Raw genomic sequence first — 16,308 nt, 5'->3', positions numbered from 1 at the left:
TCTGATTGGACATTATGTGTTTTTGTAACAGGCTGCTAGTAACAAAATATCTAAAGATACAATTTAAAATGGATTCTTTGCTTAGTGTAGACACAACACTGATTCATCCCTTCAGTTAGATGTTTTTTTTTAATGCTTGAATGACTCATAGGTCCGTGTTAAGTGGTTCAACATGAAAAAAGTCCCCAAGACCACAAAGAAAGTCTGGCTCATTGGCAGCAAAATATAAAGAATGAGGACTGACTCAAGGCTTTTGCTGAGGGCTGATAAAACGTGCTGGTGTAAAAAAAAACGCTATCTTTGTGGGTTTTTCAAAACACTAAAAATTCTGCTCATATATAAAGATAACAGGCGATAGATAGTAACAGATATAGTTATGGTACACATCCCTGAACTAAATAATGACTCTAACGAAAACACTGCTGTACGTCCTGACATTGAACTTAATGCCAGAATTTAGCCTGAAAACGGTCACTGTGTAACAAATTTAACAGTAACACCATCATTCGTGCTGTGAGTTGTAGAAATGAAAGATTTCCTGTAAGGTCTTGACTCGTCTTATCTTGTGTTGACTGATCAATAAAGTTAGTGCTGCTGTGCAATATGTAAAAATGCAGGCAACTCCCTCAGAGTGGGGATACTCATATGGATCCTGCTGCTTTAGATCGTTTTATGAAACTCCAGGTAAATCAGAGGAAGAAATCCTGTGAACAGCTGAAAGCAATAAACACTGTTCTCTTACAGACAGCACTCAAGCATGTCTAGGGCTTTCTGTGTTTTCTTTGATATACATATGTTGATTTGCATCAAAGTAAAGAGTCTGATAACTAGACTTTAAATTGTGTGCCAAAAAAACTGTCTATTTAATGTGAGATTTGTTTGGGTAGTGATGAACAGTTACTAAAACCTATGGTCTTGCAGTGCACAGCTGAAGACACAGTCCACAAACTGTTTCTATGATGAAAATCTCATAAAATTCAGCACAGAAACTATGAGCGTCATGTGCTTGTGAAAATATCGAGGAGAATCTACGTCAGAAAAAAATCAGAAGGGTTATGTGTTTGTGATGGATTATCTGGCTCAGTGAGAGCTGTTTTTCAAACTGAGGCAGAATAAATGGCAGCAGATGGCTTCTGCTGGAGAAAGACAAGTGCTGATGTCTAAATATACTGTGTAAGGTCAAGAACTCGGGCAGCAGGGAAAGGCAAAATACTACAAACTACTACTGCTGCTAACAATAATTTCCATTAAAGACAAACCTCATGTCCAGTCCGTTGAGAAAGAGGATACGGTCGCCTGTTTTCAGTCCACATTCCTCGGCAGGACTATCTGAGAGGTCGACAAAGATGGCAGAAAATCAAACATCAATCAGAGACTGAAAAAACCCCCTGAAACCAATCCTTCCAGCTAACGAGGTGCACAGAACAGACGGGCACAACGGGGGGAGAGATGGTGACTAATGTGATGCTGTCAATCTGTGTATGAGATCCAACAAAGCCCATCAACAAACAAGATGAGCTCCATGCTAAATCTTATTACGTAAGGAAACAGTGCTGTCAAAACAATCCCTGGCAGAATAAGTTCTGACTGCACTGTACCCATCGCCTCCTCATCTGTCAGCACACTGTGGATGAGGAGCTGTCATGTCATTTGTTTTTTTTTCTTGTTCTTTTGGATGCAGTAAAGTCTTAATGGGGAAACGGGGTTGTGGCTTCCGGGCTATCGGCAAAGAATCTGTGGTCAGATCACGATGAGAACTATGCCACCCACCTCCACAAGGGCCCACTGAGTCAGTCCGCTCTGGCTGTTTCAGCACATGTTGGTGGGGGATGATGGTGGGCGGGAGCAGTGCCGTCATCGTCAAACACACACACAACGCACACGCACACCGCCTTCCTCACCAAGGAACCTGGCAAATTCCCTCAGCAGTAGCTTCACAGCCTCCTTGTCTGCTAGTTTTGCTTCAAAAAGCAATAACTGTGAATTAAATAACCTTTTACTGCGGGAAACTTAAGAAAGTAATTATGAATATTTCACATAAGCTCTAAGTGGAAATTAGATTTAAAAGCTAGCTTTAATAAAACAAGCAAAAACCACCTGTGAGAGTCGTTCAGCCTTATAGTCACCCTATATGTTGATGCAAGTCTATAAAGGAAAAACATATTAAACCACGGCTGCTTGTAGAAATAGTCGACAATAAGAAAAAGAACAAATGGGAAATCAGCCTAATTGCATGTTTGGCCAGAGTTAGACAAGGAGATCAACAGCTAGGCTGGCTAGATTGCTATCAGGCATTTAACTGCCCACAAAACCCCAAGCTGACAGCTCTAAGATGACGTTTTCTGCATGGCTTAAATATTAACGATGAAACCTGTTGGTAAGTAAGCTCTAGAAGAGATGATTACCACAGCAAGCTGTTTTGTCTTGTCCTCAGTCCCAGAAGCATTTGAGTGCCCTTCATTGTAAGTATATGACACTAATATATTTGCAGTATGACTTGATGTACAAAGGATTTACTCCTCCACCCTATGACCAGTTAAACTGCACAGGAAGAGCAATAAACAGAATATAAAGTACATCTGTGCGGCACTGACTGACCACAGGTGTACCTGCTGCCGCACAGCACAGCCTGTTAGCATTTCACTAGTGAGTCAGATAAGTCCACTTCCGACAACACTCACAGTCTCTCACACACACACAAACGCCTCCTGATCACCTTCGGCCCCGAGCGGCTGGCACCACAACAGCCTCACCCGCGTAAAATACATCTGCCCCCCTCACCGCCCACAACGCAGAACGGCGCACGAGTGAAAAGCCGCCACACAAAGAGAGGAGGCGTCAGTCAGGACTGCACTGTACTTGGTTTCATTATAGAAGCGGTACCTGGGATGACGGAGTCGATGCAGACGGGAGCGTGACCCCGCAGCGTGAAGCCAAAGTTCTTCTTCCCCCTGTAGACACGGACGATCCTGAGGAAGGGATGCAGGCAAGAAGTGAGATGAGCAGTTCATTCATTCGGATTTAGAGCTCTCTGAAAAACCTTCGTGACTAAATGTTTCTAACAACAAAAAGCTTTGTGCCTGTCTACTGGCCTTCAACTTTCAAAGAGGGTGACACAAACTCTACATGAAGCAGAGCGCATTCATGGCATTTATGTCCAAAGCATTTTTCCTTTGTTCTGAACACTTTCAGCCGACGCTCTCTGCTGAATCACATTTTCGAATTTCTTGTGTTTGCGTCAATCCATCCTCCAAAAGCAGCACCTTTAACCGACTTAAAAACTTTCAATTTGAGCAGTAACCAAAACCTGTAATTTATTTTTTGGGCTTTTTTGATTCCCTCATCACCCATTTAGCCAAAATCTGAACAGTCTAAAACGCAAACAAAGGAAGAAAAAGCTGGAAGTGGAAAATGTGTGGAATTTGTAAAAGTGATCAGTCAAACAAAATCGGACGAGCGAGTTCTCAGTGTTGCTCGTGACGTCATTTAACAGCATTGATGGCTGTGAATGAATGAATGGGAAGCCCAGCTGTCCCTGGAGTGAGCACTCACTCGCTGTTGTTTACAATCCTGCCTGCGCTTCGTTTTTGCTTTTGTCACTTCCTGTAAGTGGGAGTCTGAACAAGCACAGACGTGACCCTCTGTTTGCCTCGATCCAAGCTGACATTTTTCTAACGTAACCCAAATCAGTCCTGCTTGAATGCCAGACATTGTTTTTTGTTTCCGGCTTTAATAAAAAAAATTTGGGACATGTTCAGAATAGCTTTGACATTTTGCTGAATGCGGGGCTCCTCTCTCTCATTCACCCCAGTCGGAAGAATATGCGTCGGAAAACCTCCCGGTGTATCAAAGATGAGGCTCGTTCAGTCTATCCGTGGAGCGTTGCCATGGAGATAACTAAAGGCAACGCTGCTTTGGTATATAAACAGGAGGAAGGCAAAAAAGACAACAAGAGAAAAGAGACAAACCTATTCTTTGATAGCCGTGGTTATACGCTCTTATGTAAGCCAAGCTAAATGCAGAAAGGCACACTGGGTGCTGAATGTGGATTTGTGTGTGTGTTTGAGGGCTGAATAGAAAAAAAGAAGCATCAGCTCTGAGCACACTTGACAAACTAAGTGTCTGTGACTATCAGGCTGCTTGAGGCCTCTCCTCATTCCCTCCGGGCTACACCAGCAGAGCTTCATACACTTATGTATAATTTCACATGACCTCAGCTGAATGCACTCTGAAAAGGTATCAGTCAGTCTGCTGGTACATCAACAACCGTCACATTGTACACACACTATGCAGACAGCTACCACACTATAGTGCTTGATTTTGTGTATCAATAGTCAGTAGAACATTTTGTACAACAATACATCTGGGGGTGGATTTACCCGAAATGTTATGTCGACATCTCTCTCCACCTGTATCCCACTGGTCTATCGATCCCTTTCTCCATCTCCCTACCGAAATGTCACCATGTTTCTCGGTCTATTTCTATCTCCCTGCCTTCAGCCATCTGTCTGTCACTGTTTCTTCACCTCTGCCAATCAGCTTTTGTGGTCGGTTTGTTTGTCTGGCAGGATTACTAATGAAGTTATGGACAGTTTGGCGCAACTTAGAAGCAACTAACTTTCACAGTCTATCTAGATCCACATCCAAAATCTAGTGTTTTTGAAGGGTTTTTTTTGACAACTCCTTAGTATTGCCAGATAACTGGAAATGGGGAAAACTGGGGGACATTGTCCTGATGATGTCAGGAAACCTAAATAATCTCTTGGATTCAGAGGCTCACTTTAATTTATGCAGATTTTCAGTTTTCAGTTATGCAGTCTCTTGAATTCTCTCGTTCCTATATGTTTTATCTATATTTATTTCCTTCTGTCTATATTATTTCGTCTAGATATAGATATATAGACTGCATCTATATCATCACCTCATATCACTCTTTATCACTCCGTTTACCTGTATTCCCCATCTCTCTATTCTCATTGCCATCGATCTCCATCTCTACATCTGTTTACTCCTTACTTCTGTTCGTCTCTTTTTCTGTTGATATCTATATCTATCTCTCTGTTCCCACCTCTAGCTCGGTCTCTCGCTCTCTCTCACTGCTCTATGCATATTTCCAGTTACTGTGGAGACACAACAGTGTTACACAACAGTCTTTTGGGTTTATTCAGTGCATGGAAGGCACCAGCAATGCAGCGCGACTTCTTACTGACACATGATGCCCCTTTAACACAATCAGCTCACTTCCTGCTGCATTGTGTCCGGCCTGTATGATCACATTTGTCATAAAGGGCCACATGTTTTTTAAGACCTCCTGTTGCTGAATACTCAAAGACCCCAGGATTTTATTAGTTAGCTCACTACAGAGATTTACTGCCACAGTCCTGTGCTGCACCATGTCCACTGTGGTGTTATTAACTGGACAGTCGTGTAATCAAGTGTGTTAGTGGGTGGAGGAAAAGTGTCAAATGGTTAGGGGGGGGGGGGGTCTACCCCATGTAGGATGGTTGCCAAGAAACAACCAAGAAGATGGTAGAAGATGGTTACAATGTGATGTTTTGTTAAATGAAACAAATACGCAGCTGTGTGTGAACATCTTCGTGCATGCACAGACTTGCTCTAAGTGCAGCTTTATAAAACTCTGAGGAAGAGGAGTTTTAGCACACGTTAACAGATAAAGCAGTCCCTGGATTCTGCTATAATTTTTAAAAGGGACTTCTCGGCTCTTGAATTATGAATTAACAGTTAACAACACTTAAAACAGAGCGAAAGGACTCGTGAAACCTGCTGTGTTTGATATGTGTGCTTACCTCTGATTGGGTCCAATGGGGGGATGCACGGGTATCCCTGAGACGGACTTCCTTAAGCCCCTGTCTCTCTCTGCTTCGCCCCTCCCTCCGGGTTCTCCTCCATCCCTTGGCACTGAGCTGGCCCGTTTGGACCCGCGGTGGCGGTCGGAGTGATCCTCGCTCCGACTGCGACGGATTCTGCCATGCGGCTCGCTGATGCTCTTGCTGCGGCAGAGTCGGTTGATCACGTTCTGGGAGACGGTGTCGTCGAAGCGCTGCCGGTGCTTCTTGGGAATGAAGATTCTGGCCAACATGGCAGCATATGAGGAAAACAAATTGGTTGGTGTTAACTGTTTTTCCATAAGAGTTCCTCTACAAAAAGCAAAGAGATGGGTAGAGGATGGATCTACATCACAGATCCACCTCGATCCATTTTAAAGACACAAATTCCACAATCACGACTCTGAGAGCGATGACAGCCAGTGTTGGAAGAGATTAAAAGTTATGATATACTTCAAACTCTACTGAGAAAATGTTCACAGTCCTAGTCGGCACAGATTCGGCTCAACAGGCTTCCATCTTCATGTCTCAGATCTGAAGAAAAGATGAAAAGGTTTTGACTGAATGGAGAGTCTTTCCCCTGACTGAAAAAGAAAAGAAGTTGAATTTGATGCAATCTTTCTCTGAGGAAATAGACGGTGAAGAAATCGTGGCGTCACTCACTGCTTGCTGGAGTCTTACTGCTGCAGCAGGGGTACCAGAGCCAGAATACAGCATGAGAAAAAGGTGTGGGAGTGAGTGAGCAAGGGATTTCTCCTCTCTCTCTCTCTCTCCATACAGCAACTGATTCTCGGTCTTTCCTACACTTCCGTCTACACATCACCTACAACTGAGGCAGGAAGCTGTCATTTCATCCACCTAGGCCCTGACAAGGAAACGCAAAGTGTAACGCACTGGGATAAAATAGGAGCAGGGGCATCAATTACAGTGAAATACTGAGTTAAACTGTATGAAATCACAATGTTTTTTTATTTTGTAATCCAATGTGATTTCCTACTAAACACCTACTGTTTTCATTTAAATATCAATATACAGCTATGACATCGATAAAAGTTATTTTCCTGAAGTCTTACTTTGAGAAAAGTCAAACACTTGAAATGTTATGCTTGTAATATAACATTTTAAACATAAGCAGTCACAGTGACTGATATGTTATAGCAGCTGAACATTGGTAGGGTTAGTCGTCATCACTCATGAGTGATGAGTAACTATCCCCTGTGGAGCCTACAGTTGGTTGCTGGGGTGCTGAAGGGTTTCAAACAGTAGCCGTGCTGGCTTGTCAGATGGAGGGGTGGGACATGCAGCTGGCATCGAGAGTGGGAGCATTTATCTGGTTTATGCTGTAAAAACAATAAGACACATTGCAACAATCCAGAGGGGATGAATTCATTATTTTAACCGCTTACAAACGATGTATCTAACAATGGAATGTTTTTTACATAACCCTAGCCCTAATCCTAGCCATTCAGAATTGAGATTTAATGGTATTATTCTCCCAGAACAAAGAAAATAATCTAATAATCTAAAACTATACATCTGTTTTTCTCCCCCCAAAGAGTTAGGTTTTGCCTTTCTCTAGGGTTATGATCTATGACGACCGATATCGAAAGCTACGTTATCCACACACAATAATAGAAATAAACATTGTGTAACACTTATGAATTAATGTGCATTTAATGAGGTATAAGTATTTGATCACATTTGTTACTTGGTGGAGTAACCATCCTTAGCAAGCACAGCTTTTAGATATTTCTTATAGCTATTGCTAGGTTTGAGCTAAGTTTTCAGATCTCCTCTTTCCTGATCTTCTCCAAATTCTTAATGCTACTTCACCTCGAGACTATGATGTGCTTCTTCTTCTCGAGGGACTCCTTTGTTGTCTTGGCATATGCTTTGGATCAGTGTCCTACTGGACCTGCCCATGATGCGTTTGTCGGGCCCCGGCTGAGTGAAGGAGATTCTTGTCCAAGATTTGTCCATCTTTCCAATTGAGCGATACAGTCATCGTGTAGCTTTGGCAGAAAAACATCCTCAGAGCACAAAGCTTCCACCACCATGACAGTAGGGATGCTGTTCTTTGGGTCACATTCACCCTTCTCTTCACTCCAAACACAATGAGTGGATTGATACAAACCAAGTCAATTTTGTTCTCATGTAACCACATCACATTCTCAGAAGTCTCACCTGAATCATTCAGGTGTTTCTTTGGGGGTTTGTGTTCTTTTTTTTCTTTTTTCTTTTTACAAGTTTGTAAGAATTTGACAATTTTTGCTACGTAGCGTTACAGATACTTTTCGCTGGTACCGAAAACATGTAGATGTTCTCTTGCTCGTCTTTCTGAGCAGACTGGGAACAAACTAAATATCAAAGAGGGGGATAAGAGTGAACTGTACATGCTGTTTCTTATGGAGTGCTGCAAACAATAGCAGTGACTAAGAGACAAAACAAAACAAGTCCCCACTCACCAGCAAAAACACACACACACACACACACACACACACACACACACACACACACACACACACACACACACACACCAGAAAACAACTATTCATTCAAAAGATTAGAACTGCTGCCAGGAGACAAGACAGCCACCCACACACACATACATGCACACACACTTTCTGGAACTATATTTCTTAAATGTAGATGATCTAACATCAGGTTTTATGATATGCATAGCTCCAAAATAAAAAACAGTTGGAAAAGTCAATTATCCTAATATTAGGTATACAAAGTAAACAAAGTATCCAAGAAAACTGGAGTAACAGGAACCCCCCTCCCATGTTTATGTGGTTATTCCGATCATTTCTACCTTATAATAGCAGTTGAGCTTAGATTACATACTGAACACAGTGGGAGAAACAGCTCGCATAGCACCGTCCACTCGTTTAAAGTGGATTTTCTATTCATTTCCTTTTTTTTTTTTCATTAATAGATAATTACATGCTCATACATTTAGGGTGAGAGGTGGGGTACACCCTGGGCAGATCGCCAGTCTGTCACAGGGCTAACGCAGAGACACACAATCATTCACACCTATGTCAGTTAGATTGGGTATTCTTAATATGGTGGTCATCACAGATACATACGTTTGTAGCTGTGAGCACAAAAGTTCCTTCAGCTTTTTCTTTACGAGGGGCAGAAAACTGAAATGTAGGGAGTGGGGTAGCTTTTTTTAGTAGATGAATTTAGGGATCCCTCAAAGTCCTTGTATAGAGTCTGACTGTTTGTCTATATAGATAGTTATTTATCCCCACATGAATTCGAGGAGATCTAATTCTATAAGTATGCTAAGGCTACTTTCAGGTTGTCACAGCAGATAGGCTCTGCCTTTTTGATTTGGCAGATTGTTTTAAGCTGATGCCCTTCCTTATGCAACTCCCAGGGGACTTTTGTCTCCCACCACTGGCAGGAATCTATCATTTGTTAGGTGAGTGTGTAAACCACGACACTGTGGAGCTACTCCTTTCAGTACACCAAACCAGCTCATGAGCGGTGAGAACTGGAAAAAACCCCAAAAGAAATCACGCCACCTCTGAGAATTTATTAGCACAAGCACATACTGCCACAAGAAGGCAGCAGCCTACACATCCTGAAAACAATGCATGCTGTATAAAGTCTATTAACACTACGCTTTCTCTTTCCTTCTCAAGGACCACATGTGAAGGATGTGTAGAAAATTCAAAGAGCACCAAAAACATTTGAAGTTAACATTTGATGATTGTTGGATCAGTGAGCTGAGGCCGGACACATATTTGCACAAACAACCATTTTGATTCCCACCTACACCAGCCTGTTGTGCTCTGACTGTCTGCTGCCGCTTATCTGCTGATCAGATGAATCAGTCATTAGCAGACAGGGCGCGGGGTCGGTGAAAAACAGCACCAGTCAAGCAATTAACCACGAACGCGCAAACAGAAAGGAGGGAGGAACAACAGCTACCACTGTTCATGTCCACGCGGAGCTAATTAAGCTGCAGCAACAATTCTGACAGCTAAATAAAGCAATTAGGACACTCGTTGGACAGAGAGAGAAGCAACTTCACAGCAGATGTGACTTTTCGCCAGCGTGCATTTAATTATCCATGGCTGCTGAAGTGCTTTATTAGGAGGTATTCAGGAAAATATGCAGCACCTTCAGCCCTGTTCTGTACTTGTAAGTGAGGCAAATAATGAAGACTCACTCACATCCAGAACCTACCGGTCACAGCTGCTGTTAACAACTTGTCAACTAATGAAGAGCTTGTTTTTGAAAAACCTGCCCAAAACATTTTCACTCTTTATAAGCTGTAGAAACAGGCCTGTAGAGATAACAATGATGTCATTAGAGCCTGAACCATTGTCCTTCTGGCCAGTGGTGGTATTTGACACTGTAATAACTACAGAACAGCAGCTGATGTTGACAACCAGTATAAACCCATCAGGCACATTTCAGCGGCAGTCTTTAATGACAGCAGCCGCCTCCAGCAGGAGACGCCACAATCTTCCAAGGTCACAAATAACAACACCAAAAGCATCTACTACCAACGTCCCACTGCAGCTATAGGTGTGGTGTTTGTGCCCCAACCTGTCACAGCTGTTTTGCCAGCATGCACAGGGAGTACACAATCTTATACTAAAGGTAAAATAACTATTTAAGTAGTCTTCAGGAGTAATTTTCCAGGCCTCTTGAAGGACTTTTTGGATGTTTGCTGCTTTCTGATCTCTTCTCTATGTCAAGATGATCCCACACTGCTTCATTAATGCTCAGGTACAGGCTCTGAGGAGGTCAATCCATGACTGATACTCCGCTGCGTGTTTTTCTATCCAGGTACGGTTTTACTGCATTGGTAGTGTTTTCTGGGAGCACTGTCATTGTCAAAGATGGTGCTGGGAAGGGCACGCTCTACTCCATCCGCCAACCAACATCTCTAGGCAGGCTCTCAGGTGGAACCCTCAAGGCGAAAGAGAGGCTGCCCAAGAAACACCTGGAGATGAGACCTCGAGGCAGAAGTAAAAAAGATGGAGCCAACTAGAAAGAATGGCTCAGGACAGAAATCTCTGGAGATCTATCTTTGGCTGCCCTTACCCTGGCAGGGGTGATAGACAGTAGTCGTAGTAGTCATGCTGAAAAATGAAGCTGTTTCCAGACACCTTTCAGATTGCATTGCATGAACTGAAGGCATTTTTTTGCATTCATAATTCCATCAATTTTAACATGAGCTCCAACAATACTGGCTGAAATGCAGCCCCAAACCATGACACAGCCTCCACCATGTTTTACAGATGGGTGTACCCAGGGGTAGGCAACTCCAGGCCTCAAATGCCGGTGTCCTGCAGGTTTTAGGTGTGTGCTTGAACCAACACAGCAGGTTCAAATTGTTAAATTACCTCCTCAACATCTCTTGAAGTTCCCCAGAGGCCTGATAATGAACTAATCATTTGATTCAGGTGTGTTGACCCAGAGTGAGATCTAAAACCTGCAGGACACTGGCACTCGAGGCCTGGAGTTGCCTACCCTTGGTATAGACATTCAGCGTTCCTCTCTCCGTACATCCAGTATTAATGATCTGAAGGAATTTGTCAAGATTTTTGCACAAAAATACACACCAAGATACAACTGTTTTAAACTAAGTGGGCAGGCCGTGTGGGGCCTTGGTAATTCAAACAATTAGCATCTTTTTTCTAGACGCTTCTGTACAAATGCATAAAGAATTCAGACATTTCCAACTTGGTCCAGTGGTTACCTTGCAAAATTTCCCGGGAAAATCGAACCACAACTCCCATTTAAACTGGAGGTTTCTTCCTGTAAGAAGGGACTTTTTACTTCCCACTGTCACCAAGTGCTTGCTCACAGTCTGACTGTTGGAGTTTTTGTGCAGTCTTTACCTCACAATATTAAGCACCTTGAAGCGACTGTTGTTGTCATTTAGCACCACATAAAAAAAAACTGAATTGAATTGGAAAAAATTATTTTTTTTCCCGATTTCAAGGGTGTCACAGAACACATAAGAATAGAGTGATCAGATGAAATCAGCAAAACAAATATTGTACTTCTGACAGCGACATATGTGAAATTTTAAGTGTCAGCTCCTTCCTATAAGCTCTTTGGTCAGCTGATAGCTGATGCTGTGGAGAAAATGACACTGACTGTGTCATGGCGATGATATCATGTTGTCACTGTGCCTGTGTGGATGCATGTTAACAAGCTAACTGGGAGTTTTAAATTGACTATAGGTGTGACTGCGAGTGTGAATGACTGATTCGTCTCTTTGTTACCCCTCTTTGTAACGGACTGCCCTGAATCTCGCCCAATGACAGCTGACACAAGCTCCAGTCTAGGTTAAAAAAAGTGGATGGATGGATACTAATTCGCTAAATCGTTAAAACGCTAACAAGCTGGATTATGGGAAATGTGAAATACAAGGTTTAGAGTATGTGAACCATAAAAGTCAGGATTACCTAAGCTCTACTGTATAAGCTTTGAGGTTTTTCCAACATTGCTAAACAACATAGTTTACAGGTGTAATTTTGCACCCATCTGAAACCACACCCAAAAGTGATGTCAAAGTCCACAGGCATGCCTGAGAGTACACTCCCCCATCATCACAGCAAAGTGGGAAATTAAACAGCTGCAGATGCGCAAGATCAATGTTTTCTGGGTGTTTTGAGGTACAGGGCAAAATATTCACAGAAATAGTCTCACCAAAGAAGTTTAAATAAATATGACTTTTCAGAAATATTACTTTTTCCCCTCTAATATAACCTGCCATTTGCAGAAAACTGCACAATCGTGCTTCCAAAAATGTCTTAATCATCAGCCAGGCTCCAGGTTTAGCAACATTATTTTTAAAGGCTTAAAAATCCACATGCTGCAACTTTAAGCGACCTGCCATCCTACACCATTTGTTAAATCTTCTTTGAGGTTTTTTCCTATCTCTTGTTTTAGAGAAGCTTTTAAGCGCTGGTGTGTACCGTCTCTTTGAAACAAATCTGCTCAGTTAAAGATATAGGACACATATTCTTAGCCCGCTGTCACTGTCTCTGCAGACTTTGATCAGGCTGAGGTGTGGATGTATCTGCAGCCTGAGACAGTGTTGCCTGAGCACAGACTACTGGCTACAATAAGCAGACTCCCTAGATATAAATAAATGTTCTCTTAGTGCCGTAGGTGTAGCAGCCCACACAGCCCTTCTCTGCTCTCTGTGCCCGCCTGCTATTTGCCATTTATTCACATCACAGCACTATTATGCCCTCCCATCTCTCACACAGAGATGTGGTACCTGTCTACGCAAGGCTAATCTCTGTTGGTGTGTAGCTGTGGCTATTAGCATCTTTTTATATATATGCAGCTGTTTACCCACCATATAAACACAGCTATCTGTTGCAAACAACAACAACATAATCAAAAGAAGTTTTCCGCGTCAACTCTTGGAAACTAAATGAGCGCTCTGATTTGACCTCATTTATAAAGAACGGAGATCTATAATTATCTGAAGGAGGGTTGTGGAGGAGGAAGCAAGCTGGGAGGAAGGGACAGATTTCTCAGAAGGGAGGAATGACAAGCAGAAAACTACAAAGACCTCATTTCATTTTGAGTGTCCAGATGTGACTCTGATGCAGAGAAGGAAGTTTGGTGCAAAGCCTAAATACATATAGGTTGGATAAGTAAGATGGGCAGATGATGTGATCTGTTAAAGTTAGCAGAGCATCTGCCCTTCTGACCTTTTGAGGGCAGATCATTAAAAACACTGCAGTTTAAAATTAAAGTGTTGCAATCAAACTATGACCACAGTGATGAAAGAAATAGCAATTCCAGATAATTAATATAACATAAATTATTTACAAGGGATATACACTCACCAGCCACTTTATTAGGTATGCCTGTTCAGCTGCTTATAAATAAATACCCAATCAGCCAATCACATGGTAGGAACTCATTACATTTAGGAATGTAGAAATATATTGAATAAGGAACAAATTAGGACATTAGGAAGTAAACTTAGTCTTTGTCATCTTATAAAAACAAAGAGTCTATCTTGGACAATCACTCTAGCACCTCTGCGAGGCTGTTCCTGAGCAGAAATCGCGCTTTAATATCCTCTCACGCTCGAGGTGACGGCGCTAACGCACTAATTCAGCAGGTTCGTGGTAGCATATGTCCGCTATCCAGATAGTGTGTTTGCCATCAAACTGACTGGATAGTCTGAACATAAAAAAGTGAGTGATGATTCAGAGCACAGAAAATAAATGTTGTAAAAGGATCAGAAACTTAATTTAACTTATAATTTCCACGAGGCAAAAAAAAAAAACACACAAAAAGGAAAAAGGCTGCTAGAAAAAAGGCCGTATTTAAAAATACTGCAGAATCCCCCAGAGCCTGCAAGCTGTGCATAAAGGACAAGGCTCAGAAATGCATGAAGACTAATACTCACTGTTCTAGTCGCACAGAAATGCTATCGTGATACACAACGTGGTTCAGAAAAATGCGTGACACTTGTTCATTGATGATCTGGGTTTGCCGTGATTAACAAGGCTGGCCCTGTCAGGGGCCTCGGGGGTCTTATAAAGGCCATCTGCAATGTATGCAGTTCTTAACTGATTATTTCTTTCATGCAAAGAAAACTCTTTCTTTGGTGCCTTTCAGAGGACTTCCTGCATGATACTGAACCATCGCCCTGCTACAGAAGACCACAGAGACACCAAAGACTCGGGTACTATGTTAAAGAGACTTGAAAGACCACCATCATTCCTTTTTAACCTGTGGAGAATCTGTGAAGCAATCACACTCGGAAAATCTAAAGGTCAGACAGTATACCCTGAGGCAGCTGCTTGCTTGGAAGGCAACTGTCATCCTCAGCTGGATGGTGGTTGAAGTGATATCAAAGAAGTTCATTTAGCGAGAAAAGCTTTCTCTAAACTGAAGAACATTCTGTCATAAAAAAATATAACAGACATCTGTTCATTACGATCACCTGGATCTCTCCAAATAATCAAATGCCATCTGCATTTTGTTTTGTCCCGCAGCTATTTTCATACTATAACATATTTATTGAGTATTGATCTTCTCCAGCAGACTGTTCTGGAGGAACAAACACATTCTGCAAGTGCTTAATCATTTGGAACAAGGTTTACACTAATAGAAGGAGGCAACTTGTTCCACTCTTGACTGTACCCACTTTGTACTTTGTGTTCACTTCATTGAAGACGCTGTACAAGGCTCCTGTGAGGAGCTTTTTTTTTTTTTTTCATGTACAGAGTACAGTGCAGCAGTAGCTCGGGAATCGTTAGAAACAAGCTCCAGCCTCTGATTCCTGCAGTCAGAACTAAACACCATCATTATCAGCACCACTAACAAAGCAAGATTTGTGCTCAGTGTGCAGCATGATGAGGCAGACTACTGCCTGCGACCACATCTGGATAATTGTTTTTAATGTCTGAATGGCTACAAATGAGAGATTTTTTGACTGATGTATACATTTAGCCGTTAAAAAAATAATAAACAACATAATAAATATTTTCAACTGATTATTTACATAATCTCAGAGTCAAAACGATGGTCCAATTCTAGCACACAGACATTAACTGAACCACACCCTCTGCTCATACATGTGAAAAGAGAGTACACCTTAAAAGCAGAGACTTAGTGATCCTAAGAACACCCAGTCACTTCATACACAGACACGAAAGCGTTGCATTGTTAACTGTGTTGTTAACCACAAACAGTTTTTATCAACCCAAGTGAGACTGCATTACATCAAACTATATGAATAAACTGCCAATGGTCCAAATGAGCTTTGTTATCCCCGAAATCAGGGGGATAATGAATTTAAAATCTATCAAACATCAGCAGCAGCTGCAGCAGCAGCCTGTCCTATACTTTAAGGACTGCATTAAACATCCACTCAAGCTCTCACATTATTACACCTGCACAGCCACCAGCAGATGGGAGGTGATAAAAATTCACAACGTCTGCAAAAACACACAAAGAAGCCACATTTCACACAACACTGGAGAATATCAGCAATGAGAGGAGGATATACTCACCCCAGGCAGTTCATTGCTTTAGCTGTCAGCCATAGCTCAATAATCAGCTAAACGTCTGCACAAGTCTAAAAGCAGCAGTGAGCAGAATACTGGGCTCGTGCACTGCTCCTGAGCTGCTCCTCTGTGGGGGATAAAAGGTCTTCTGGGACCTCGGTGCGGCCAGGAGGCCGTCTTCACCAAGTGTCAAGAAAAAAATGGTCACCGCACAGAGAAAGCAGGGAAACAGTCTGAGCGGTATAATGAGAGGACAATCTATCAGTGCTAAACACAAACACCCCTTAAGAGAGAGGGAGAGTGAGGTAAGAGAGCTGGGAGACGGGCAAGGATGGAAGTCCACAGAGAGATGCTATTAATGCTGGTATCGGTCCTTGTAGCAGATAGGAGTGTCCCTCATTGCACAAATACCAACTCTCAGCTTTGGATTATTCATGCCT

At 42.3% G+C, this 16,308-nt stretch overlaps 1 protein-coding gene across 5 annotated transcripts in view; it reads right to left on the bottom strand.

Annotated features, from left to right (window-relative positions):
• Window positions 1-16,308, bottom strand: part of grid2ipb (glutamate receptor, ionotropic, delta 2 (Grid2) interacting protein, b) — a 40,404-nt gene that overhangs the window by 16,376 nt on the left and 7,720 nt on the right. For all 5 annotated transcript variants that reach the window (XM_026179037.2, XM_026179033.2, XM_026179034.2 and 2 more), the window contains 3 exons: window positions 5,808-6,089; window positions 2,884-2,969; window positions 1,260-1,329 (listed from right to left, as the gene is read on the bottom strand). In XM_026179037.2, the coding sequence (XP_026034822.2) occupies window positions 1,260-1,329; window positions 2,884-2,969; window positions 5,808-6,089 (438 nt within the window). The remainder of the gene's footprint in view (window positions 1-1,259; window positions 1,330-2,883; window positions 2,970-5,807; window positions 6,090-16,308) is intronic.

This window comes from Astatotilapia calliptera, chromosome 8, assembly GCF_964374335.1.
Source record: "Astatotilapia calliptera chromosome 8, fAstCal68.1, whole genome shotgun sequence".
NCBI classification, from domain to species: domain Eukaryota; kingdom Metazoa; phylum Chordata; class Actinopteri; order Cichliformes; family Cichlidae; genus Astatotilapia; species Astatotilapia calliptera.
This window is presented reverse-complemented; position numbering and strand designations above follow the sequence as displayed.